The 26,111-nt window shown below is 52.2% G+C and overlaps 2 protein-coding genes, 2 long non-coding RNA genes and 1 other non-coding gene across 7 annotated transcripts; 3 read left to right on the forward strand and 2 right to left on the reverse strand.

Annotated features, from left to right (window-relative positions):
• The first annotated feature begins 2,959 nt into the window (after positions 1 to 2,959).
• LOC138682680 (uncharacterized) lies at positions 2,960 to 5,020 on the forward strand. The gene is made up of 2 exons (XR_011322686.1): positions 2,960 to 3,130; positions 4,373 to 5,020. It is a non-coding gene; the product is annotated as an uncharacterized lncRNA (long non-coding RNA).
• Positions 5,021 to 5,114: 94 nt separating this feature from the next.
• LOC104320927 (ubiquitin carboxyl-terminal hydrolase 36) lies at positions 5,115 to 11,801 on the reverse strand. The gene is made up of 12 exons (XM_069773950.1): positions 11,646 to 11,801; positions 10,874 to 11,074; positions 10,349 to 10,459; positions 10,171 to 10,273; positions 9,950 to 10,017; positions 9,719 to 9,789; positions 9,159 to 9,241; positions 8,814 to 8,925; positions 8,346 to 8,486; positions 8,017 to 8,117; positions 7,322 to 7,457; positions 5,115 to 7,067 (listed from the first exon to the last, which is right to left on the reverse strand). The coding sequence occupies exons 1-12, from the start codon at positions 11,668 to 11,670 to the stop codon at positions 5,661 to 5,663; spliced, it is 2,559 nt and encodes an 852-aa protein (XP_069630051.1). The 5' UTR covers positions 11,671 to 11,801; the 3' UTR covers positions 5,115 to 5,660.
• A 2,509-nt stretch (positions 11,802 to 14,310) lies between these two features.
• Positions 14,311 to 24,482, reverse strand: LOC138682679 (uncharacterized). Of its 3 annotated transcripts, XR_011322684.1 has the most exons (9): positions 24,394 to 24,482; positions 22,101 to 24,118; positions 21,906 to 22,009; positions 19,338 to 21,814; positions 16,907 to 18,952; positions 16,541 to 16,693; positions 16,369 to 16,427; positions 15,838 to 16,183; positions 14,311 to 14,512 (listed from the first exon to the last, which is right to left on the reverse strand). It is a non-coding gene; the product is annotated as an uncharacterized lncRNA (long non-coding RNA). The 3 variants fall into 3 exon arrangements; XR_011322683.1 differs by having other exon boundaries at positions 19,338 to 22,009; positions 24,250 to 24,397; XR_011322685.1 differs by lacking the exon at positions 24,394 to 24,482 and adding an exon at positions 24,250 to 24,387 and having other exon boundaries at positions 19,338 to 22,009; positions 22,101 to 22,384.
• LOC138682914 (small nucleolar RNA SNORD45) lies at positions 16,069 to 16,154 on the forward strand. The gene has a single exon (XR_011322787.1). It is a non-coding gene; the product is annotated as a small nucleolar RNA SNORD45 (small nucleolar RNA).
• LOC104320929 (Fc receptor-like protein 5) lies at positions 19,507 to 25,715 on the forward strand. Its single transcript, XM_069773951.1, has 8 exons — positions 19,507 to 19,643; positions 20,679 to 20,717; positions 21,727 to 22,026; positions 22,267 to 22,569; positions 22,824 to 23,135; positions 24,174 to 24,470; positions 25,025 to 25,126; positions 25,493 to 25,715. Exons 1-8 carry the CDS (start codon positions 19,613 to 19,615, stop codon positions 25,573 to 25,575), a joined length of 1,467 nt encoding a protein of 488 aa, XP_069630052.1. The 5' UTR covers positions 19,507 to 19,612; the 3' UTR covers positions 25,576 to 25,715.
• Positions 25,716 to 26,111: the final 396 nt, after the last annotated feature.

Here is a 26,111-nt window from a genome sequence, read left to right on the forward strand (position 1 = left end):
CAAGCCCTACCGAGGCGGAAGGAGGCAGCGCCGTTTCCGCCCGCCGCCGCCATTTTCTCTCCCGCCCGGCAGCGGGGGCGGGAAAGGCCGCTCCGGGCTTGGGGCTGTCATGGCGGCGGGGGGGGGCGGGTTGCCTTGACGGCGAGCGCGGGTTTCGGTGTCACCGGGGACGGTGATTAAAACCGGCCGGGCCTCGGGAGCGGCCTGTGTGTGTGGGGGGGGAGGGAGCTGCGCCGCGGGGCATGCCGGGAAATGGAGTTCGCCTGTGTGTGGGGGGGGGGAGGGAGCTGCGCCGCGGGGCATGCCGGGAAATGGAGGGCTCCGCGCCGCCCGGGAGTCACGTGGTCGCGCGGGGCATGACGGGAGTTGTAGTTCTCGGCCCGGGGCGGGCTGTCGGCCATGTTGGTCTGTGGGGATGGAGCAGCCCCTCGGGGAAAGGGCCTGCAGGGGTTGTTTTAATGGCAGCGGGGCTCCTTGCTGTGCCAGGCCTTGTGGTCGTAAGTCGGCACTTTAGAAACTCTCTCGGGCTCCATTTTGGAGTTTTAGGCAGCAGGGGTTCTGTATCGCGGCGGCGGGGGCACGGGGGGTCCTGCCTGTCGTGCCCGTCGTGCCTATCGTGCCTGTCATGCCTGTCAGTCGCGCCTGTCGATCGTGCCTATCGATATGATACTGAAAAGCCGGTCAAAGAAACTCTCTCAGGCTCAATTTTGGAGTTTTAGGCAGCAGGCGTTCTGTATCGCGACGGTGGGGGCACGGGAGGTTGTGCCTGTCGTGCCTGTCGTGACTATCGACGCCGAAAAGCCGGTCGAAGAAACTCTCTCAGGCTCGATTTTGGCGTTTTAGGCAGCAGGCGTTCTGTATCGCGACGGTGGGGGCACGGGAGGTTGTGCCTGTCGTGCCTGTCGTGACTATCGATGCCAAAAAGCCGGTCAAAGAAACTCTCTCAGGCTCGATTTTGGAGTTTTAGGCAGCAGGCGTTCTGTATCGCGACGGTGGGGGCACGGGAGGTTGTGCCTGTCGTGCCTGTCGTGACTATCGACGCCGAAAAGCCGGTCGAAGAAACTCTCTCAGGCTCAATTTTGGCGTTTTAGGCAGCAGGCGTTCTGTATCGCGGCAGTGGGGGCACGGGGGGTCGTGCCCGTTGTGCCCGTCGTGCCTGTCATGCCTATCGTGCCTGTCATGCCTGTCAGTCGCGCCTGTCGATCGTGCCTATCGATATGATACTGAAAAGCCGGTCAAAGAAACTCTCTCAGGCTCAATTTTGGAGTTTTAGGCAGCAGGCGTTCTGTATCGCGACGGTGGGGGCACGGGAGGTTGTGCCTGTCGTGCCTGTCGTGACTATCGATGCCAAAAAGCCGGTCAAAGAAACTCTCTCAGGCTCGATTTTGGAGTTTTAGGCAGCAGGCGTTCTGTATTGCGACGGTGGGGGCACGGGAGGTTGTGCCTGTCGTGCCTGTCGTGACTATCGATGCCAAAAAGCCAGTCAAAGAAACTCTCTCAGGCTCAATTTTGGAGTTTTAGGCAGCAGGCGTTCTGTATCGCGACGGTGGGGGCACGGGAGGTTGTGCCTGTCGTGCCTGTCGTGACTATCGACGCCGAAAAGCCGGTCGAAGAAACTCTCTCAGGCTCGATTTTGGCGTTTTAGGCAGCAGGCGTTCTGTATCGCGACGGTGGGGGCACGGGAGGTTGTGCCTGTCGTGCCTGTCGTGACTATCGATGCCAAAAAGCCGGTCAAAGAAACTCTCTCAGGCTCGATTTTGGAGTTTTAGGCAGCAGGCGTTCTGTATCGCGACGGTGGGGGCACGGGAGGTTGTGCCTGTCGTGCCTGTCGTGACTATCGACGCCAAAAAGCCGGTCAAAGAAACTCTCTCAGGCTCGATTTTGGAGTTTTAGGCAGCAGGCATTCTGTATCGCGACGGTGGGGGCACGGGAGGTTGTGCCTGTCGTGCCTGTCGTGACTATCGACGCCAAAAAGCCGGTCAAAGAAACTCTCTCAGGCTCGATTTTGGAGTTTTAGGCAGCAGGCGTTCTGTATCGCGGCAGTGGGGGCACGGGGGGTTGTGCCTGTCGTGCCTGTCGTGACTATCGACGCCAAAAAGCCGGTCAAAGAAACTCTCTCAGGCTCGATTTTGGAGTTTTAGGCAGCAGGCGTTCTGTATCGCGGCAGTGGGGGCACGGGGGGTTGTGCCTGTCGTGCCTGTCGTGACTATCGATGCCAAAAAGCCGGTCAAAGAAACTCTCTCAGGCTCAATTTTGGAGTTTTAGGCAGCAGGCGTTCTGTATCGCGACGGTGGGGGCACGGGAGGTTGTGCCTGTCGTGCCTGTCGTGACTATCGACGCCAAAAAGCCGGTCAAAGAAACTCTCTCAGGCTCGATTTTGGAGTTTTAGGCAGCAGGCGTTCTGTATCGCGACGGTGGGGGCACGGGAGGTTGTGCCTGTCGTGCCTGTCGTGACTATCGATGCCAAAAAGCCGGTCAAAGAAACTCTCTCAGGCTCGATTTTGGAGTTTTAGGCAGCAGGTGTTCTGTATCGCAGCGGTGGGGGCACGGGCGGTCATGCCCGTCGTGCCCGTCGTGCCTGTCGTGCCCGTCGTGCCTATCGATACCAAAAAGCCGATCGAAGAAGACTCATTTTGGAGTTTTAGAAAGCAGGCGTTCTTTATTGCAGCGCTGGATCCACGGGGGATCATTCCACCTCGCCTCCATACCACAGCTTTAGCGCTAACAGGTTATATAGAATAACTAATTGCGTATTAATCAGATTAGGATACGTACACATAAAAATGATCGCAACTGATTATCTTAGTACTGCCTGATTCAAAGAAATTAACTCAATAGTTTGATTAACTATTAAGTAGGTCTTCTTTATTGGCAGCACTGGGTGCACGGGGGATCGCTCCACCTATCGTGCACGCCGTCGGGTCTAATTGTGCAGGTTAAGTACGTGTTCTACATACATATTCACTAGATTTCCGAGAAATGTTATACATATTCATTAGTTTCCCAGGAAACTGTTAACATATGCAAATGTCCTTTATGCAGGCGCAGTGGAGGTCTCTGGTGGTCTTCAGGAGTCCTCTGGTGGTCTTCCATAGTCTTCCTCACTTGTCCGCTATTTGACACTCCTCAGGTGATTCTGCGCAGTGTGGTGTTTTACATGTTTTGATACGTTAGTGCTCTTAGATAATTGTCTAAGTTTTCATTAGTGGTGTAGAACCATATGGTTAGTTTAAGCTAAATTATCTACAAGGACGAGAACAAAGGCAGGAGTTCTTATCTTTTCCAGCCCTATCTATTCAAGCAACGCCTCTACGTGTGCCTTCTCAACAAGATCGTAAGTTCATCAAACATTTAATTAAGTTTTGTGATCGCTCATGGTTCCTTCTTGCTCATCACTCCCAAGTACCAGTCTCTGACAGGCTTAATCCTTGACAAACACCAGCTCTTCTCTTTTCTTCTCTTTTCTTCTCTTTTCTTCTCTTTTCTCCTCTTCTCTTCTCTTCTCTTCTCTTCTCTTCTCTTCTCTTCTCTTCTCTTCTCTTCTCTTCTCTTTCCTTCTCTCTCTTCTCTTTCCTTCTCTCTCTTCTCTTTCCTTCTCTCTTCTCTTCTCTTCTCTTTTTTCCTTCTCCCTCTTCTCTTTTTTCCTTCTCCCTCCTCTCTTCTCTTCTCTTCTCTTCTCTTCTCTTCTCTTCTCTTCTCTTCTCTTCTCTTCTCTTCTCTTCTTCTCCCTCTTCTCTTTTTTTCCTTCTCCCTCTTCTCTTCTTTCCCTTCTCTTCTCTTCTCTTCTCTTCTCTTCTCTTCTCTTCTCTTCTCTTCTCTTCTCTTTCCTTCTCTCTCTTCTCTTTCCTTCTCTCTCTTCTCTTTCCTTCTCTCTTCTCTTCTCTTCTCTTTTTTCCTTCTCCCTCTTCTCTTTTTTCCTTCTCCCTCTTCTCTTCTCTTCTCTTCTCTTCTCTTCTCTTCTCTTCTCTTCTCTTCTCTTCTCTTTCCTTCTCTTCTCTCTTCTCTTTCCTTCTCTTCTCTCTTCTCTTTCCTTCTCTTCTCTCTTCTTCTCTCCTCTCCTCTCCTCTCCTCTCCTCTCCTCTCCTCTCTTTCTTTTCTTTTTTCTCTTTTCTTTTCTTTTCTTCTTTTCCGACCATGCTCACAGAGGTACTGTGCAACAGCCCGCTGCCCGTCCTCCCCCAGTATTCCTCAGCTCTCTTATCTCCGTGGTCAGCATTCCAAGCAACGGGCAACAAACCACCCATTTTCTGTGCTGACTGCGTTTTCCTCGGCTACCTACTTCTCCCCCAGCGTTCATCCCCAAAAACCCCATCTTTTAACCCCTCCGCATACAGCTGAAATAAATACAATTTGGGATTTGTTTGTTTTTCAGATGTCCTGTCGTAAGGATCTCGGCAGAGCGCGGGGCCAAGATGGACCAGGGACGTTTGCGCCCCGGGGAGCCCGTCCCAGTGCGGAGCAGAGCACGAGATGCGGCACCATCATGGAATCATTTCGGTTGGAAAAGACCTTCAAGATCATCGAGTCCAACCATTAACCATGTCCTGGAGTACCCCGTCCACTCGCTTTTGGAATATCTCCAGGGATGGTGACCGTCCTCTGGCCCTCCCTTTCTTTTTGTAGTGGAGCCACCGCTCTTAGGGAACAGGCACGTACCTATGTAAAACGCGTTATTAAAGTCGCAAGCTGCTGGTCGGGGTCCTTTCCCTTGGTTTGTGCTTTTTTTTGGGGGGTGAAGACATCATTTGGGGCACCCCAATGGCACTGGAGGGGGAAGGGATGTGGCGGAGGAGAGGAGGTGAATGGAGGGGGGTCCCCCCCCCAAAAAAGGGGGATCACAGCCCCAAAATGCCTGAACATTGATGGAGGGGGAGTGTTAAAAAAAATACTAAAACACTAAATATGGGTGTGAGGTGTTGAAATGGAGAAAAAAATATCTCATTTTCATATATATTGAAAAATAATATTCATTTATATATATAAAAGGATTTAAAAATAAACCCCCGTATCTAATATATTACAGGAAGCCTTTTAGAATTATATATGAAGGTCTATATTCTCGGGTGTTTCCACCAATTGCCCCAAAACCTACAGAGAAGGAAACGCCCCATAAATTACACATGTAAGGCCAACAAATGTTTAATTCTGTCTGTGGCTTTTCTGCCTCTTGGCTCTAACCGAGTGTTGTTTTTGCAGGGTGATCCCAAAACCAGAAAACAAATAGACGCTCTTCCTCGAGGGACCTGTGGGCAGAGCGGACCAGCTGGCAGAGTTGTCCGAATCTCTGGAAATTCTGAGATTTTCCTGGCCAGAGGCAGCACTGGGAGGAGGGAGAGGGTGGGCTGCTGGTGTCCTTTCTGCAGCTTGGTCCTTGCTTTGGTACTTCATGGATTCTTCTTCCTCCTCTTCCTCCTCTCCAGCATTGCAGAAGTTATTTGTTGTGCTTCTCCCTCATCCGGCAAGCCCTCCTCCTCCTCCCTGATGCGGGGTCGTAGTTTGCGGTGTCCACAAACCGGCTGCGGAGATCGTAACCCTGCCGCCGGGATCTGCTTCTCTCTCTCTGCCTCGGCAGGATTCGGTCCTGAGCAGCCCTGGGTGCCGGAGCCCGCTTGGAGCGGGCACTGGAGGATCCTGGATCCGCATCGTCCCTTGGGACTCGCTTACGATGTGGAGGACTTCTTCTCGCATCTCCTCCTCCTCTTGCGATGGTGGTCCGTGTACTCCACGAACCGGCTGCGGAGATTATAACCCCGCGGCGGGGATCGGCTCCGCTCTCTTTCCCGCAGCTGAGTTTGCTCCCAAGCAGCCCGGGATGCGGGATCCCACTTGGAGTTGGAGATCCACGGAGGTAAGTCATCCGTGGGGGTTCGTTCGTGACTCGGAGGACTAGTTCTCCTCCTCCTCGCTGAGCCATGGTTGTCCCTGTACTCCATGAACCGGCTCCAGAGATTATAATCCTGCAGCGGGGATCGGCTCCGCTCTCTTTCCCGCAGCTGAGTTTGCTCCCAAGCAGCCCGGGATGCGGGATCCCACTTGGAGTTGGAGATCCACGGAGGTAAGTCATCCGTGGGGGTTCGTTCGTGACTCGGAGGAGTAGTTCTCCTCCTCCCTGCTGAGCCATGGTTGTCCCTGTACTCCATGAACCGGCTCCAGAGATTATAATCCTGCAGCGGGGATCGGCTCCGCTCTCTTTCCCGCAGCTGAGTTTGCTCCCAAGCAGCCCGGGATGCGGGATCCCACTTGGAGTTGGAGATCCACGGAGGTAAGTCATCCGTGGGGGTTCGTTCGTGACTCGGAGGAGTAGTTCTCCTCCTCCCTGCTGAGCCATGGTTGTCCCTGTACTCCATGAACCGGCTCCAGAGATTATAATCCTGCAGCGGGGATCGGCTCCGCTCTCTTTCCCGCAGCTGAGTTTGCTCCCAAGCAGCCCGGGATGCGGGATCCCACTTGGAGTTGGAGATCCATGGAGGTAAGACATCCGTGGGGGTTCGTTCGTGACTCGGAGGAGTAGTTCTCCTCCTCCTCGCTGAGCCGCGGTCGTCCGTGAACTCCACGAACCGGCTGCGGAGATTATAGCCACACCGCGGGGATCGGCTCCGCTCTCTCTCCCGCAGTATTATTTGCTCCCCAGCAGCGCGGGATGCGGGAGCCCACTGGGAGATGAAGTTGGAGGTCCACGGATGTGAATCATCCCTGAAGGCTCGTTCATGACTCGGACCAGTCCTCCTCGCTGAGTAGTTGTCCTCGGTGACCGCGAGGCAGCTGCGGAAATCCTCGTCCCGTTGCGGCAAGCTGCTCCAGGCCCTCTCCCTGACCCCGTTCCTCTGGCAGCAGGAACTGGAGCTGAATCCGTCCTCCTCCTCCTCATCTCGTCGCACGGCGTGCAGTCCGAGGTCCAACGGCTGACGGCAGATCGGGAAGCCAGGTTGGGTTCTGGACGTGTACGAGGCCGTGCTGCGCCCGTCTGACCAGCCTGCAGGTGCATCTGCCCGGTTTAACGCGGTGGTGCTGGTTCTTGTAGAGGAGCTCCTGTCCTCTGGAGAATCCTCCGTGCCCACCGCCACGTCCTGCAAAGAGAGCTGTGAAAAGGTCCTGCCCTTTCCCCACGAAAGGACCAGAACAGTGGGGAACCTCCCAGAAACTGTGGGACATCCCAAAGCTTCTCCTGGAGGGCTGCAAAGGCAGAAGAACCAAATGGGGTGGATGGAGGTGGGATGCTTTGAGAGGGAGAAGCGTTGAAGAAAGCTGAAGCATGGGAGGGAAAAGAGAACGATGCCGGGATCCCGGAAAGAAATCCACTGATCCATCTCCCCAGAGTTACCTTAGTCCTAGGAAGAAGACCCCGTGGTCCCACAGGATCTACCTGCTTGCTGCCGGCTGCCCACTGACTGAGGAAGGCACGGGCGTGTGATGGTATCTGCGGGGAAGAAGGCCTTCCTCCCCTTACGTCAGAGCTCCTGGAGATAAAAAAAAGAGTGATTTCTATTTAGGGCTGTTCTTGCAGCTTTCTTGGGGTCCAGCCATTTTCTTGGAGCGGTTTCTATGAGAGAGAGAAGACGTCTCCAAACCTACAAATTTGAAATTTGGTTGGGGTCTTCCCACCACGTCTGCCCTTGTTGGAGCAAGAACTCATCTTTCTATTCCCTACAGCCTCCGTTTCATAGAATCATAGAATCGTAGAATCATAGAATCATAGAATCCTAGAACGGTTTGGGTTGGAAGGGACCTTAAAGATCATCTCGTCCCATCTCCCCTGCCATGGGGAACACCTTCCACTAGGTCAGGTCATTCAAAGCCCCGTCCAACCTGGCCTTGGACAATTCCAGGGAAGGAACATCCACAACTGCTCTGGGCAACCTCTTCCAGTGTCTCACCACCTTCACCGTAAAGAATTTCTTCCTAACAGCTAACCTAAACCTACCCTCTTTCAGTTTAAAACCGTCTCCCCCTCGTCCTATCACTACAATCCCTCGTAAAAAGTCCCTTCCCGTCTTTCCCTTACTCTCCTGTTATTACCTGACGTAAAACAGCAAATAGGCTTGTTGCTGGAGAACTGTGCTGATGTCACAATGATCCACAGATGAATCGTTCATCTCGTACCACAGTCCATTGCTGGCCTGTAAAAAAAAAAAAAAAAAAAGGCAACGATATGAATCGTTGTTCATCAGGAGGTGAACTGCATGGTTTCTCCACAAAAACGCAGGCAGAAAAACTCCAGAACCGCCAAAACAAACCCAACCGAGCCTCTGAGGAGACCTTCTCCCCCAAATCCTTGGCTGCCGGTATCACTGCCGTGAAAGTTTCTCTTCCTTTTTCTCTTGGCGTGGAAGGAAGTTTCTCTTTACCTTTGTGTAGCAGAAATAGTGTCCCGAATGACACCCGTTACCGCTATGCACCAGGACAGCGTATAAAGAGTAGAAGAGCGATTCTCCATCTGGCTGAGACATGTACGGGCGAAGATCCAAGCAGCTGGGATACTTCACAACCTACGGAGAGACCAGGAGTGCTCAGAAATGATCCTGAAATACTACACGAAATATCCCTCCAAGACCAGGGGCTAGAGGTGTATAAATACATCTTTGGGGCTCACGAACACTTGGTTTTTCCCTAAAGCAACCTAAAGGTAGTGGTTTGGGTGGCAGGGAACTATTCTTGGCCAAAGCAGAGCAGAGTACGTCCTTGTCTTCCCGCGGCAACTCTTCTCTTTCCAGAAGGGAACACGAAAAAAACTCAACAGCTTGTGAAAGAGCGGACCGCTTTGGGAAATATCCCGCTCCGGGAAGAAAAACATCGCCCTCCGGTTGCATACGCACCTTGTTGATCTTCCCGCCGGTGAAATCTTCGAACCTTTTCAGGCACACCGTGAGGACCTTGGGCGCGCGATGGATTGTAAACCTCTTGGAGGCGGCGACCATCTTGTTACACCTTGAAACCGAGCACAGAGCCTTTGTATACGCTCTATCTTGCCCCAAAAAGGCCAGACACCCTTTCACGTCTCCCACACCCCTACGCTGTTTTAAGGCTGCTCAGATGCATAAAGCCATATTAAAATATCTGTGCCTGATTCTTGCGCATCTAACCTATGCGAAAAGATGGCTTATGCTAGAGTATGCACAGCACCTTCACACGGGATCTAATATTGTTAATAATCATCTTACTGGCTGCATTTAAAGCAGTTTTCGCCATCCAGCTGCTCAGGTTTCACAAAGTCCGTCAGCGCTGCGGTGACAGATGAGGCTGCCTGGAGGAATGAGAAAGGAGACAACTGATCTCTGGGAAATACTGATCTCTGGATAAAGTGGATAAAGTGTCCTCGCCCAAACACTTTATCAAGAGTTGACAAGATGACCCGGGTAGCTGACGCTGAGGAGAGACGCTGTGGACCCGCGAGGAGGCAGAAAGAGGGTACGATGCCGAATATTTCCCTCAATTCCCTCAGTTCCTGGGGCTATCAAGAGTTACGTCTCTGTGCCACTATTCGGTTCAGCTACCGATGGTGCGCAGGGTCATCGATAACGAAAATAATACAACCCGTCAGCCTCGGGGTCAGACGGGTGTCGAGGGAGGGCGAAAAGAAGGAGGATGCAGAGGGATCCTTCCATTCCGCCGCCAAGCTCTCTTGTGTTCACGCTACGCGTTTTTTAAAGCAACTGTGTTGATTCTGGAAAGCTACGGGGGCCTTGGCGACATCTCGAAGCACGATTACAAACTCCCTTACTTTGATATCCAAAGGAATATCCAGAAAGGCCTCGTAGGAGTCGGAAACCGCTTTGCAGCTCGAGCACGTGACTGGAAGGAAATTCAAAATGCTCAGGGATGGGGGAAGTCGACCGGCTGTGCCGCTTTACGTCCTTCACACCTACTACGCCAGTCACACCATCGGCTGGTCATCACAGGCAGACAGAAGGACACAGACAATTCCAGGAGAGCAACGGTTGTGGAAAAGTACCTCTGGATCGCAGAAAGCCCCCGAATATTTGGTGGACGATGGTAGTCGATTCAGAAGAGATGTCCAAGCTGGAAATAAATGGTAAGGCAGAGAGTTATTATCATCTCCTCCAGGAGTTTTGCTTTGTGTGAAAGCCCTGGGCATGGTTTTTCCTTGATGGCACTACACCGAGGAGTCCGAAGGGCTTGGGAACATTGCAGAATTAATTTGCTGGTGCTTACTTGCTGATTCCATTCAGACAAGCTCTCTGCATGGCATCGACAGTGTAACGTAAGAACTCGTGGGCATCCTCCTGCATGCCAAGCTGGAAATGTTCTCCTATTACTAAAAAAGAAGAAGTTAGTACCTTCCTCCTACAAGAACAGAAGAAAACTTGTCCAAGCCCCTGAAATGACTCACGTGTGAGAACACTGATGACAGCCGAAGGGTAGATGGCACTGCCCGAGGAGCGCAGGACTCTGTTAACGTGGCTTTCCATTCTACACATCACGCAGAAGCCTTGCTGGCGACCTGAAGGGGAAAGGAGGGAAGCAAGAGCCTTGGGTGAGCAAAACATCCACAGCGATGGGAAACCTAGTGGAGATTTTGAAGTTCGAAGAGTCTCCCCATCCCAACAAGCCCAGGCCATTTTAGTGCAGAGAAAACTTTCTTCAGATGGATGTTAAGCTGACAGAATATTTCAATAAGCAGAGAGGGTTTAACCTGCAGGAATAGGGACCAAGACCTGAGGCTAGAAAGGGGTGTCCTTCTGAAGATGAACACGGCTAGATACGACAAGCGCCTTCTAGGCTTGAGCGTTCAAAGACGACCAACTCAGGGGAATTGGCAAAGAAGGGCTGCTTTTTTTCTCTTAAATTCCAGATTCTCGGAATCCTCGGGAAGTGCCTGACAGGTTGACAAGGAGACGTTCCTCAAAGTACTCACACGACTGGCTGTGCTCACGAGACAGCAGGTAGTTGGCCAGAGGTGGCGTGTAGGTCAGGCACTGCAGGACGGAGTTGAGGAAACACAGATTGCCCGGGTTGTGGAGTCCGGCTCCAGCTCTCCATCGCTGCTGCCAGTCCATGTAAATCCTCTCTGGTGGAAAAAGGATCCTTTGCGGCGGAGCCATCCCCTCAGTGACGACTGCAGGGAAACGACATTTGAAAAGAGATGAGACAATATTGTTGCACGGAAGCACATGGAAAAAAGTTGAGTTCTCGACAGGAGTACAACCAGCTTAAACATCCAACCTGGAAGCATCAGGGGAAGCCTAACACTGCCATCGAAATTTTTCTGGTCAAGAAAGAGTTTTGGAAAACAACGTGTTGCCCTGCGTGCTTTCCCTAAAGTCCAACAAACCCACACTCTGACTTCTACCTTCCTTTCCCTCTAGAGTCTTGGAACTGCAGTATCAAGTATTTTCCTGTAATTTCAGGAAAACAAGCAAGTACCTAGCCCAGAAGGTAACCCTACTAATGTCAGATCTTTCTACGAGCAATGTCTTCTTTCGAAGACTGTACACAGTGGCAGAGCAGTGACAAAAACCGCGTCTCCCTGTTTGAAAACACCTGGGTAAGTCCGGGTGCCATCAGGAGACGCCCCAGAATTCCCTCTCGGTTGTCAGGACCTCAATATTTAGGGACGGAGCACCAGCCACCTCTGTTGCTTTTGGCGATTCCCAAAACCCAAGCCTGCTGCCGAAGGTGTTACTCACAGGACTCGTTCCCCATCACAGCCATCGCTCCTCGCCGGAACAGAGGGCAAAGCTCGGGATGACAAAGGATCTCAGGACGCGCTCCGGAAAGACAAGACCGGCGCAAATCCCGTCACCTGATGGCAAAGAAATAATCGTAGCTCAACAAAACGATTAAAAAAACTTTTGGCCGCTACTTTAATGTCTGCCTTTGCCGTGCTCCTTTTCTGTCTCTTTTCCTACCGCATCCGTCGCGGTGGGCTTCTTGCCGTTCTAGGCTGAGCCCAACGCCTCGGACTACACTACCACCCCCTCTACTTACCTATCCTAGGATATGATAAAGAAATAATAATTAGCAAACAGGAACTCTGCCCGTAGCCCACCTCTGGCCAGCCCGTCAAGGTGCAACAGCTCAGCCTACAGCTCCGACGGTATAGACCAGCCTATACTTTTATCCCGTATCTACCCACTCTATGATCTGTCCTGAAAGTCAAACCGTAATTACCTTTGTGCGAGGATGGCAGTTGAGAAGAACCGAACAGTAAACGATAAATGGTTGGGAAAAAACCCAAAACCAGTAGGCACTCAAGGAGCAGAGGAAGGAGCCGAGCTATCCCGAAGGCCAGCTCAGCCCAACTGGCTGCCCCTGGCTCGCTTTTTGGGATGCCAAAGCCGCGGCCAGGTGAGGTCACAAACGCCGGGCGGGCGCCGCATCACTGCCCCTTTGTGACACGGGGGCTGCAGCCACGGACCGGGCACGTCAGGTAGCCGGCAACTGGGAGCCACTGGGCTTCCCCACGTACTGCTGGCGAAGGGCTGGTCATCCCTTGAACAGAGCTCCCACGTCTTCCCCGAGCGGCACCAACCAGATGAATAAAAAGCCGCCCAGGGCTGTAACGATGCGTCTTCACACCCGGGTTGACCTTGGATTTCTCTTCCGCTCTTCCCAGGTCCAGGACTGCGTCTGAAGAGGTTCATGTAGCGAAGCACGTGGTCTCTCGCGGGTTTATTTCCAATGGATTTTTTTATCTGCCCCTCGAGATAGCGATGGGAAGCCTAGTGGGGATTTTGAAGTTCTAAGGACAGTCGGCCACAGGCTGACTCTGAACCGAAAGAAACGTCTTCAACAACTGCGCTGGGTTGACCTTGGTTGGCTGCCAGGCCCCCACCCAGCTGCTCTCTCACCCTCGAGCTCCAAAAAAAGTTTGTACGTGGCTTTTTAGCACCTTCGCATTTTGTAGAATCGTAGAATCATTTAGGTTGGAAAAGACCTTCGAGGTCATTGAGTCCAACCGGCAACCATGCGCACTAAACCACGTCTTGAAGTGCCTCGTCTACGCGCTTTTTGAACCCCTCCAGGGATGGTGACTCCACCGCTTCCCTGGGCAGCCTGTTCCAACGCCTGACAACCCGTTCAGTAAAGAATTTTTTTCTAATATCCAAACTAAACCTCCCCTGGTGCAACTTGAGGCCGTTTCCTCTCCTCCTACCCCTAGTTACTTGATAGTAGAGACCAGCACCCACCTCACTACCCCCTCCTTTCGGGTAGTTGTAGAGAGCGATCAGGTCTCCCCTCAGCCTCCTCTTCTCCAGTCTAAACCACCCCAGCTCCCTCAGCCGCTCCTCGTAAGTTCTCCAGACCCTTCTCCTTGTGCTCCAGGCCCCTCACCTGGTTGCCCTTCTCTGGACACGCTCCAGCACCTCAACGTCTTTCCCGTAGCGAGGGGCCCAAAACCGAACCCAGAACTCGAGGTGTCACCTCACCAGTGCCCAGTACAGGGGGACAACCACCTCCCTGCTCCGACTGGCCACACCATTTCTGATACAAGCCAGGATGCCGTTGGCTGTCTTGGCCACCTGGGCACACTGCTGGCTCATATTCAGCCGGCTGTCGACCAGCACCCCCAGATCTTTCTCTGCCGGGCAGTTTTCCAGCCGCTCTTCCCCAAACCTGTAGCGCTGTGTGGGGTTGTTGTGACCCAAGCGCAGGACCCAGCACTTGTTGAACCTCATACAATTGGCCTCGTCCCATCGATCCAGCCTGTCCAGATCCCCCTGTAGACCCTTCCTACCCTCCAGCAGATCAACCTTCCCTCCCAACTCGGCATCGTCAGCAAACTTGCTGAGGGAGCACTCCATCCCCTCGTCCAAATCGTCGATAAAGATATTAAACAGAACCAGCCCCAATGCTGAGCCCTGGGGAACACCGTTTGTGACTGGCCTTTTCTCCTGCCTCCAGGATTTGTCAACTTTCTATATCAGCCACAGCTTTGCCAGATTCCCACTCGAGGTGGCTGGAGGCAGTTTTGGGCTGTCCCCACTCGGGACATCTGGTATAACCTCTTGTTCTTGCTCCAAACATAGCCCCATGCCAGCTACCGTGAGGAAAATGATCTAAAAGAGAGGGTTTTGATGCCAGGACAAATGACAATTTGCCAGCTTGGCAGAGCACGGGTGACTTTTTGAGGCACTCCTGAGACTTTTTGAGATGTCTCAGGAGGGGCAGGCTGGGCTAAAGCTTCTCTCCTCCTCCTCCTCTCCGGGTTCTAGCGGAGCAGCCGGGATTTTTCCACAAGGACGCTCTGGGTCCCGGTCTGCTGTCCTGCAGGGCAGCAGCACAAAGCGGGAATGACACCGTCTGCTCAACATGCTCTGGGTGTTCTCCGTGGGAAGGACAGCACGGGACTGGGCTTGTTGTTCCAGCTTTATTAAAAAAAAAAAAAAAATTTATTAAAATACAGCTGTTTTCCAGAGGATTTCACTTCTTCGGGGCTCACCAGCGGCCAGCAGCATCAGTGATCTTGATGTTGGCATCTCTCTTATCAGGATGAAGATCGACGTCGGAATCCTGACCAAAAGTTCCGGATCTTTCGCCAAGGGCAGGAGAGCTGCAAGAGAAGGAACCAGAGCAGACGTGACTCCCCCACTGCCTGCAGAGACCCCCAGGAGTCCCCCCCAAACCACGGCACCCTGCCCAGGCTCCGGTCCCCTGCCCCTCCTTGCCGTCGCAGCTATCCCGCAGTTTCTGCCCTCGCTCCGGTTCCTCGGGTGCCGAGACCTTGCTGCCAACGCGGTGGTGGGGACTGGGGCCAGAAGAAGGACCCTGGGGACCGTAGCCCACCGATGAACCTGATGGCCACCTCTGGCAAAGTGGCTTGAGTGTCCCGCAGGCTCTGCCAGAGGTCTTCTTCCACCCTCTTCTTGTTGTGCGCTAACTAGAAGGAGCACAAGGAACTGGTATGGATCCTCCCAAAGTCAGCCGGACCAGTATCTCCTCCCAGTAACCCCTTCCCGCGGCGATCTCTGTCTCCCAGAAAGAGCTGGGAGAGGTTCAGACCACCGCAGGCGGTGGGGGCCCGGGGAATGCTGAGACCCCCTCTTTCATATTGCCAAGGTCCATATGAGTCAACATTCCCAAAGGGCCATTTTAAACGGCTAAAAACAAGGATTTTGGCCCTAAACCGGGGCTTTGGACCCTACAAATGGGTGTTTGGATGCTCAATGCCTCGGACATTAAGGAAATGAGGCTTTGAGCCCTGAGGAGTTTGTACCTTAAAATGAGGGTTGGGACCCTACAATTGAAGTCTTTCAACCCTAGAATCAAAGCTTTGGACCCTAAAAATGAGGCTTTGGGACCTAAGCATGAGGCTTTGAGTCCTAAAAGTGGGGTTTGGACCCTCCAAATGAGGGTTTGGACACTCCAGATGCAGCTTGGACCCTAAAAATGCCTGTCTGGATCCTAAAAAAGAGGCTTTGGACCCTGATAATGAGACTACGCAAACTAACACTGAGCCTTTGCACCCTAAAAATGAAGGTTTGGGAAACTAAAATGAGGCTTTGGAAGGTAAAACTAAGAGTTTGGAAAGTAAAAATGAGGCTTTGGACTGTATAAATTCGGATTTAGACTCTACAAATGAGGCTTTGGTCCTTCCAGATCAGACTTTGGGGCTTAAAAATGATGCTCTGGGCCCTTAAAATGAGTCTCTGAACCTTAAAAACGGACCTTGGAGCTAACAAATTAGTTTTTGTACTCCATATATGTGGGTCTGGACCTTAAAAATGACTGTTTGCACCCCCAAAAGTAGACTTTGGTCTTTTAAATTTATGCTTTTTGCCCTAACATTGAGGCTTGCATTACAAAAATAAGGGTTTACACTTGAAAAACTCAGGGTTGAATTTAAAAAATGACACTTTGTAAAGCACAAAATCATACTTGTTCACCGTTGCTATCTCCACGGCAGGTTAAATTTCTTGCCGTCTGTTCTATGGTTTATTTTCCTTCTCACGCAAACCGTGGTGACCAACAGTACCCGAAAAGCTCTGGTGCTCCCAAACGAGGAATGTAGGAACGGCGTTACGAGTAAATAAGGTAGTGTCCCGCTTTAGGAAGAAAGCGTGTTGGATTTGAAACCCTTGGGTAGGACGGGAGGAGCACGTCTTCTTGGGTCAGCGATGAGAGTTGGCACGTTATTATCTGACCTAGAGTTGATGTCTGTCGCCACTTTAGCTCTAGAATTACTCTGAGACCCAAGAAACTCCATTTTTCCTTAGGCTGCGACCTAAGGGAGTTGAGATAAAGCCAGTTTAATGAGTGCAGGGAATAAAAAAGGAAACCAACTGATGTGGCAGCAGAGAGAGAAACAGAGAAGATCTTGGTTCTGCGTAAGCACTGCTCAGCAGTAGCTAAACATCGTTTTTAAAGAAAAACCCAGCACCGTGCAGGCTGCGATGACAAAAAAATTACCTGTATCCCAGCCAGGCCCAGTACAGAAACCCTTCTGTGCCCACTCACGATTCTTATTCCTATGAGAAACCCATGAAAAATAGGGCATTTGACTTATCGGGGAGAAATGTGAACACACTCCCGATCTCTGGCTGGCATCTGGCTTTACTTGCGTGACCTAGAAGGTACGCACAAGTCTACGCGGTTTCTTCTGCACGTTGGGAAAGGCGTCTCTTGCCTCGATTTCCAAGGAGAAGCTCCCAAAAGCGGCACCGCAGAGATATTCCTAAAATTCACTGAGAGCCGCCAGCAGCAAATTCTGCTGACTAACACCGGGCCCGACTCACTCACTCATCCGTAGGAGGAAAACCGTAGATTAAGGGACGCCTGGAAAATAGGACACAACAAAGCAGATGACGTTTATTGCTAAAACACGCACGTATTTATAATCACATATTCTGCAAAATCACTGTACAAGCGTAAAAGCATAAAAAAAATTATACCAACTCTGTACACGTGCATAAACATAGGACATAATTGGTTATACCAACTAAAACACGCGAACCTTGGCTAATTGGTCAAGATAAAGTGCCGAATTGAGGTTCTTTGTGCCAAGTTCCCTTTATCGTGGAATGCGCACCCGTGTTCTTCTAATTGGCATCTTTCTTTTTTTTTTGTCTTCTTGTTTATTCCGTTCAAGGTCTTCTAAAGGCGTCTGGAATGCTCTTGCGACTGATGTCCACAACTATTCAGTTGCTGAGGAAGCAAGGTAAAAAAAAAACAAAACCTGGAAAAACCTGCGATAGTGGCGTGTTCAGTCTGTAAGTGAAGTTCAAATACGTCGTTTGCTTGAACCTTGCAGTTCAGTCCTTTTTTTTTTTTCGCAGATGGGTGCTCCCACCGGGCTCCATCGCGGGACCTCGTGGAGAACCCCTTTTTCGTGGAAATTGTGGCTGGCAGGATGGAAACGTTTCCCGTCGGTAGAAACATTCCCCAAGGAATCACGGGCTTTTGCAGTCACAAAGCCCGAAGCCAAGCCCGCCGTCCCCCAAAAACACTCCCCGTCCCCGCTGCCACGTTTTTTGCGCTCCGCTCCCCGCCGTCAGCCTCGGGGAGACACCCCGACACCGGGGCCGGCAAATCCAAGTTCTGGCTTAAAGCCCTCCCGCCGCCTCTCCCCAAACTTTTAATAAGACTAAATCTGGATGCACAGCATCAAAGTAATAAAAAATAAAACTTCTCCGTTGCAGTTCACCTTCCTCGTCTGTCCATCACCTTCCTCCCTTCTCCTCCCCAATCTGGACACGTTCGGCTTCTTCTTCCAGCCCCAGACCCTCCAAGGAAAACTCCGTCGGCAGGTTCCACCTTCCCAGAAGGTCGGGGACGCTGCGAGACAAGAGGGGGACACCGAGGAGCAGCTCCCTACCTGTGTGGCTCGTGGAGTTGGGGTCCAGGGGACGTTTCTGGGGGGTCCCGGTGAAGAAGGAAACGCTGGGGGGAAGGGGTTGGCCTGGGGGATGGGGAAGAAGAGAGCGGGGCTGAGCGTTGTGTCTTGGAGCCCACCGGTGACGATGACCACAGTGAGTCTTGGAGCCCACCGGTGATGATGATCACGTTGAGTCTTCAAGCCCAATGGTGACGGCAACCACGTTGTGCTTCAGGCCCACTGGTGACGATGACCACATTGAGTCTTGGAGCCCACCGGTGACGATGACAACGTTGAGCCTTGGAGCCCACCGGTGACGATGACAACACTGAGCCTTGGAGCCCACTGGCGACGATGACAACGTTGAGCCTTGGAGCCCACCGGTGACGATGACAACGTTGAGCCTTGGAGCCCACTGGTGATGATGACGTTGAGTCTTCAAGCCCAACGGTGACAGCAACCATGTTGTGCCTCAGGCCCACCGGTGACGATGACCACATTGAGTCTTGGAGCCCACCAACGATGACCTCATTACCTCTTGGAAGCCCCTTAGTGACAACAACGACGTCACGTCTTGGAGCCCTCAACTCGCCTTCCAAGAGCTTCCCAACGTCCCACACCACCAGGAATTCAGGAGAGGGGCACGACACGGAGCCAGGGATGATTCGTTACCCTTCGTCTCACCACCGATGGTCCTCCAGAACTTCCGATTTCAAACCGTTGCCTGGATTTCAATGGTTTTAAAAAAAAAAAACCCGGACAACTCCTCGCTAAAAACTATGAGTCACCATTTCATCGGAAACAGGAAAGCCAGGAAGAACTGTGCAAGGGGTTGACTTGCAAAAGGGAAGTTCTGCCTCATGGATGAGGTTCCTCAAGAATTGGGAAGTAAAACTTGTATTTATTTCCTCCAACCGGATCGGTAAACTGAACGGTCAGCAGATGCTACCGAGGGGAGGAAGGGTTATTTCTGGTCCTCGCGGTTGCGTCAGGCCGGGTTGTGTTTTTCTTGGTCGCTTTAACAACCAAAGAACCTCTGAAATAAGATGGACCCACCACAGTGACCGCGCGGGCGACCATGCGACAAGTCTCTGCTCGCTCAAACGAGGTTGGCTGGAGCCTCTTCTCTGGGATGGGTTGAGCCATCACTCCCCAGATATTTATCGTGGTCATCTGTGCCTGAGGACAATCACTAAAAGTCACTTTTTAACCCCATTTAGAAGGCCCACCACATCCCGGCCGCTCCACAAAGACCCGAGCCGCCCATTTTCACCCTTTTTCTCACCCCAAAAAACTCTTCTGGAGCCTCAAAGAAGCTCTAGCTAGTTAAACCAACCAAATTTGGGGTTACCCCCTCAAAACCAAGTTCAAAACTAGGCATCTAACCAAAACGGTGCACCATCACCGGTGTCTTCCTGCAGGCTGGGGACAAGCCAAGAGCTCCAGTTGAGAATTGGCCAACGGAGGCAAACTGGGAGTGGCCTTTCTCCCGACTTTGGGTGCTTTTTCTTCCTCCCCCCCAAAAAAACGCATCTCCCGCACCCAATTTTGAGGCCAAACCCACCCCGTCGCTCACGGGGCAGCCGAAAGCGGTGAGAAATCCCAGCGCGACACCCAAAGGGGACATCGGCGACACCAAGGAGATGCTTGGATCGACCGTGACCGTGGAGAAGATGTTGCAATTTTTTGGTTCATTTGGTTTTTTTTTTTTTTCCCCTTTTTCTGTTGGTTTCCGCCGTTCCGTAGCAACCGGGCTCATGTGACGGCTGTGCCACCAGGCTGGACCGAAGGGGAAGGAGATGTTCTTGTCATCACAGAAAGAGGAGGACACCACCCGAAATGGGGCCCCTTTGCCTCGTCCCTCTGCTCGGTGAGTCCTCCTCCTCCTCCTCCTCCTCTCCAAACGCATCCATCCCTCTCTTTTTTCCCTATCCCCTCCTTTTTCCACCCATTTCCGTGCCCATTGGGCCAACTCCTCCCTCCTTCCTCCGTCTTTCTACATCAATTTCTCCAACTCTTCCCTTTTTTCTGCACTTTTCTTCCCCGTATCCTCATCTCTTTCCCCCAACATTCACTTTCTTCCCCCATTTCTTCACTTTTTTCCCCAATTTCTTTGCTTTTTTCCCACCTCTTTGCTTTTTTCCCCATTTCTTTGCTATTTTCCCCCTCTTTTCCCTCCCATCCCACCATTCCTCCTCCATCAGTCGTCATCGGGGCGGTGACTTCTTCGGTCCTTTGTGATTCATGTTTTGCATTCGATCGCTTTTGGCTTTGTCTAAATATCACCTCAGTCTCCTTTTTTTTTTTTTTTTCTTTTTCTTATTATTTTTATTTTTGTCAGGTTTTTGTTTTCATTTATCTTTCTTCCCTTTTTTCTTTTTCCTTTCACTTTTTTCTTTACCTTTCCTTTTCTTTTTCTTATTCTTTTTCTTCTCTTTCTTGTCTCTTTTCCTTCATCATTTTGTTTCTTTTCCTTTTTTCTTTCTTTTTCCTTCCCTTTCCTTTTTTCTTTTCCTTTTTTCATTTGCCTGTTTTCATTTTTCCTTTTTCATTTTTTCTTCTTTTTTCATTTTTCTTTTCCTTTTTCATTTCTTTTCCTTTTTAAAAATTTTTTTTCTTTTAATTTCTTGTTTTTGGTTTTTTTTTCATTTTTCCTTTTCCTTTGTCCTTTTCCTTCCCCTTTTTTCTTTTTCCTTCTTTATTTCTCCTTTTCATCCTTCTTCCTTTCCCCTCCTCGCCTTCTTTCTCTTTTTCTCTTTCTCTCTCCCACCCTTCCTTCCCTCCTCCTGACATCAATAAACCCGTATTTCCTCCCCCCTTCCCCCTTCCTCCTGCTCTTCCCCACCCTTTTGGCACTTCCCCCCCCATCATCCTCCTCTCTCACTCATCTCTTTCTCTCTTCCAGCCTCTCTCCAGATACTTCTCCCACTGGGATCACCTGCAGGTAACAAATTTGGGGGGGGATGACAACTCATTTCCACCTCCCCGCTGGGTCACATGACCATCTGGACCCCTCTGACCCCCCAAATCGCCATCTTTTACCCCAAAACCCCATGCACCTCAGTGCTAAACCCACCGAGGTCTCACCTCGGGAGTCACCCAACCACCCGAGCCGACAAGGCTCGTGGCGGAACAAACCCCCCAGTTGGTTTGACCGTGGGCACAACGGGTTGGCGGTACCTCGATGACAATCCAGGCGATGAAATCTCCTCCGTCCACCAAAATATTAATTTTGAGGTGAATTGGGTGGGTTCTCCTCCATCTGCTCCTCTCTCAGCATCTCCAGCCACCAAAATACCAATTTTGAGGTGAATTGGGTGGTTTCTGCTCCATCTGCTCCTCTCTGAGCATCTCCAGCCACCAAAATACCAATTTTGAGGTGAATCGGGTGGTTTCTGCTCCCCTCTGAGCTCCTCCATCCACCAAAATACCAATTTTGAGATGAATCGGGTGGTTTCTGCTCCATCTGCTCCCCTCTGAGCTCCTCCGTCCACCAAAATACCAATTTTGAGATGAATCGGGTGGTTTCTGCTCCATCTGCTCCTCTCTGAGCTCCTCCGTCCACCAAAATACCAATTTTGAGGTGAATCGGGTGGTTTCCGCTCCATCTGCTCCTCTCTGAGCTCCTCCGTCCACCAAAATACCAATTTTGAGGTGAATCGGGTGGTGTCTCCTCCACCTGGTCCAAGCTTGGCTCCTCAGCCCAGTTGATAGCTCTGGTAGGATAAATAACCCATGAAAGCCACCCAACCCCGCCCCTCCTCGAGGAGCATTTTGGGGTGGAAACCTTCATTTGGCCTGAATAATTCAGGGCCCTCAAAAAGATCTCCCCTCGGCAGCAAGGTGACGGCGGCGGTCGTGTCCAACCAGGTCCCACCTCACCTCAAAAGCTCGGAAACATCTCCCAGCTCCCACCTGCGGCGCGTAGACTCACTTTCTCCCCTCCTCCCCAGACCTTCCTCCTCCTCCCAACATCACCGTGACGCCGGAAAAAACAGAGTATCTCATCGGAGACACCGTCTCCATCCGATGCGTGGCTCCCTGGTCGAAGGACCGGATGCAAGGTTTTCAGTTTTTGGGGACAAGCGGCTGGGCCGTGGACGTCAGGACGTCGAGGAGGAGCTACACCCACCGCTTCAACATCACGGGGCCGAAGGACGGGGGGTTGCACGCTTGCACGTACACCGTCATCAACCGGTTCCGCCGACCCGTCCGCTCCCAGGAGAGCAGCTTCATCTTCCTCAGCGTTAAAGGTAGGTGAGACGTTGCCCCCTTTGCCTCCTCCCCCCTCGACTTCTCCATCCCACCGCCGTCCATCGGCACGTACTTTCCTCCGAGCCCCGAACGGGCACTTTTTCTCCCCAAATTTGAATGTCACGAAGCCAAATTCACCGCCTCAACTCCCTGTTGAGGTCCGCAGAGACGGAACTGGGTTGGTGGAAGAGCTGAGCCCCTAAAACCGCCGATTTTGGGGTTTCTTCTTTCACCTTCAGACCATCCACCTCGACCCACGTTGGCCTTGAATTCTTCAACCAGCATCACGATCGAAGGCCAACCCCTCGTCTTCCTCTGCACTGCCCCGGCGGGGGATGCGGAGCGGAGGTTTCATTTCTACAAGAAGAAGGTCGAGGTCACCAACTGGGACAATTCAAACTCGAGCTACACCGAAGCGCAGCTCCAGGTGGAGAAGAGCAGCCAGAACGACACCGGCAACTTCACCTGTGACTACGACGAGAAAACCGAAGGCCGCTGGATCCCATCCTACCGCAGCCAAGCCGTGGAAGTCCTCGTGAAAGGTAGCGGCACAGTTTTGGGACAAATCCAGCCTTTCCAGGCGCACGGGGAAAGGGCCGCCAGCTCGGTGAAGCGACCGCAACACCCATCTAGGTTACCGCGACGCCTCGGTTTGGCTTGCGTTGACTGGAAGCCAAGCTTTGGCCGCCTCTTCCTCTCGCCCTGCCTAAACCCCCACCCGTGCACCCAACGGTTGGTCTTCCTTCGCCCAGAATTGCCATTTTTCAGGTGTTTTTCCCCCAATTTTTCTCCCCAGAGCCCGCTTTGGCTCCCCGCTTGGGAGTAGACCCTCCCTCAGGGGTGGTGAGCGAAGACCGCCCCTTACGTCTCACCTGCGTCGCCTCCAGAGACGACTTCAGGCTGAGGTTTGGCTTCTACAGGAACGGGGTGAAGATCCCACCAGGCCAAGCGGGCTCAAGAACCAGGAATGCTGGGAATTCCTCCGAGCTCCACTTCCCGCAAAGCCCCAGGAGCTTCAGCGGGAAATTCAGCTGCGAGGTGGAGGAGGAGGTGGGCGGGACGTGGGTGCCGTCACCCCAAAGCGAAGCCGTGGACGTTACCGTGAAGGGTAGGTCTGCCCTGGGGTCTCCCAGTGAGGGGTGGGGGTCTTCAGAAATTTACCCTCAAATTCAGGCCAAAGATTCCAAAAATTGGGGAAAACAGTAGGGGAAAAATGGTTGAAACCAGCCGGTTTTCATCGCTCTCCCACGGATGACAACCGAAATTGCTTAAACGCAGCCTCTGGGTCTTCTGAAATGGCCAACCCCCACCCTCAAAAGCTGTTCCTGAGCTCCAAGGTCTTGGTGGACCCGCAGGCTTGCCAAAATGAGGTGGCGGATGAGTTCAGGAGGCTCACGACGATGAGATTCATCTTCTCACAACGATGAGATTCATCTTCTCACAATGATGAGTTTCATCTCATGATGATGAATTTCATCTCCTCATGACGAGGAGTTTCATTTTCTCACGATCAGGAGTTTCATTTTCTCATGACAAGGAGTTTCATTTTCTCACGACGATGAGATTCATCTCCTCGTGATGATGAGTTGCATCTTTTCGTGACGACGAATTTCATCTTCTCATGATGATGAGCTGCAACTTCTCATGAGTTTCATCTTCTCATGATTAGGAGTTTCATCTTCTCATGATGAGGAGTTTCATCTTCTCATGAGAATGAGTTTCATCTCATGATGATGATGAGCTCCGTCTTCTCAAGAGTTTCATCTTCTCATGACGATGAGTTTCATCTCGTGACGATGAAGTTCATCTCCTCACGACGATGAGTTTCATCTTCTCATGATGATGAATTTCATTTTCTCGTGACGACTTTCATCTTCTCGTGACAAGGAGTTTCATCTTCTCATGAGTTTCATTTTCTCATGACGATGAGTTCCATCTTGTGAAGATGAATTTCATCCCCTCGCGACGATGCTTTTCATCGTCTCGCGACAACGAGCTCCATCTTTTGGTGACGATGCGTTTCGCCTCGCGATGATGAACTTCATCTCCTCGTGAGGATGAGTTCCATCTTTCCGTGGTGACGACTTTCACCTTTGTGTGAAGATGACTTCGCTTCTCTCCCAACCCATCTTCCCTGTCTCACCAGATTGTCCCTCCCAGCCTGCTTTGCTCCTGGACCCCCCATCCGGAGAAGTCGTTGACGGCAACCCCTTGCTCCTCACCTGCGTGGCCAACGGCCCCACCGCCCAACGGAAATTTTTCTTCTACAAAGACGGCGCCGAGCAATTTTCGGAGATGGCCACGAAAGACCGCTCGCTCTACAACATCCCCGAGGCCACAGCCACCATCGCCACCGGCCAATTTACCTGTCGGTACGAGGAGAGGGTCAGCGATACGTGGATCTCATCGCCATTCAGCCAAACCATGATGGTCCTCACGCAAGGTGAAGTCCTCCTGCCCACCCAACCGATGTCCTGAAGACCTCGGGGACCTTCACGTTGCTTGCAAAGTCCTGGGGAGGGGGTCGAGGGACGTCATTGGCTGGAAAAACCTTCTGATGGCACATCGGAGGCCCAAAATTGGGGGAAAATGGTTTTTTTTGGAGGTGGGTGGGTGGATCCCCTCCCCGTTCGGCCAAGCCATGACGGTCCTCACGCAAGGTGAGGTCCTCCTGCCCACCCAACCGATGTCCTGAAGACTTCAGGCACCTTCACGTTGCTCGCGTGGTCTGTGTCAAGCTTGGGAGGGGTTGTGAGGGACCTCATTGGCTGGAAAGACCTTCTGATGGCATATTGGGGCCTGAAATTGGGGGAAAATGGGTTTTTTTGGAGGTAGGGTAGGACAATTTGGTGTCTCCTGACCTATGGGGTGGACACCAGGTGGACCCCCAACTTGGGGGTCACCAAGAGGGAAAGGGGGAGAACTTGGTGTGGTGGAGGAGATCGCTTACTTGGTTTGTTTGGTGTTTTTTTTGGCGGTCTCTCTTCTCTCAACCAGCCCGGTCTCAGCTCATCCCATTGGTGGCCGGTTGCGCCGCCGGCGCCGCCACGTTGCTCCTGGGGCTCCTACTGGTCGTTTGCTTCTGTCGGAAGCGGAGAGGTGAGTGGTGGGGGCGGGAGATGGACGATGGGTCAGAGTAGGAAAAGATATAAAGTGATATAAAGGAAGGGGAAAGGACGCGGTGAAACCCGGGAGAAGAAGCCATCAGGTTGGGGACCACGCTCTTCTCCTCCACGCCCAAGTCCCCAAAATATTGACTAATCCCGAGCGCCTTCCCCCCAAAACGTCACCCACGAGAGGCGGAGACAGCCCAAAGCGGTCAGAGAAGCCTTCCCGGGTTCTTCAACTGCGGGCAAGGGGCCACCCGCCCCTCCAGCGCCAAAGAGGGGGGGGTTTGGGGGACTTCCCATGAGCCTTTTCAGCTGCCCAAAGGGCTGAAGGAGAAACCCACGGCTTCTTGACCAGGTGGCGTTCACTGGAAGGGGCTCCACAACAAGGATGACCCAAGCACCTACCCAATGGCCAACGTCAACAGCAGCATCAGCTGACCTTGAAGGCCACCTGGACCCAACCACTTCTCCACGGCGGTGGGGAGAAGGACGAGGACAACCCTTCTCCTTCCAAGCCGCTCAACCCGCCGTTGGCTTTGTAGGTCCACCCCGTGTCAGTAAACATCTCCTCGATCCCTTCCCCTCTCTCGTCCCTGCCCACCTCGCTTCCAAACCTCAGAACTCCGAGCCAAGATGGCCGACAGCTTCGCTTTGGGTCATGGTAACGTCTTCTGGGGAGAGGAACATCTCCGTAGACCCAACCTCATGAGTTTTGAGGGGTGGAAACGGCCGCGAGAGGGCGGGAAGGGGCGGCGGCGGGCAGCTCTGGTCTTGATTGGTCAACCAAGTTGGCCAACCCAAGTTTGCCGCCGCCCCACTAATTGGGGTGGGGGGGCGGGAAGGGGAAGGTTGGAGCTTATTATAGGTCAGCTCTGGTCTTACCTCGTCTTGATTGGACACCTTGGGTCCTCCCTCGTCCTGATTGGACACCTTGGGTCCTCCCTCGTCATGACTGGATATCTCAGGTCCTCCCT

The sequence above is a fragment of the Haliaeetus albicilla genome, chromosome 29, assembly GCF_947461875.1.
Source record: "Haliaeetus albicilla chromosome 29, bHalAlb1.1, whole genome shotgun sequence".
NCBI classification, from domain to species: Eukaryota; Metazoa; Chordata; class Aves; order Accipitriformes; family Accipitridae; genus Haliaeetus; species Haliaeetus albicilla.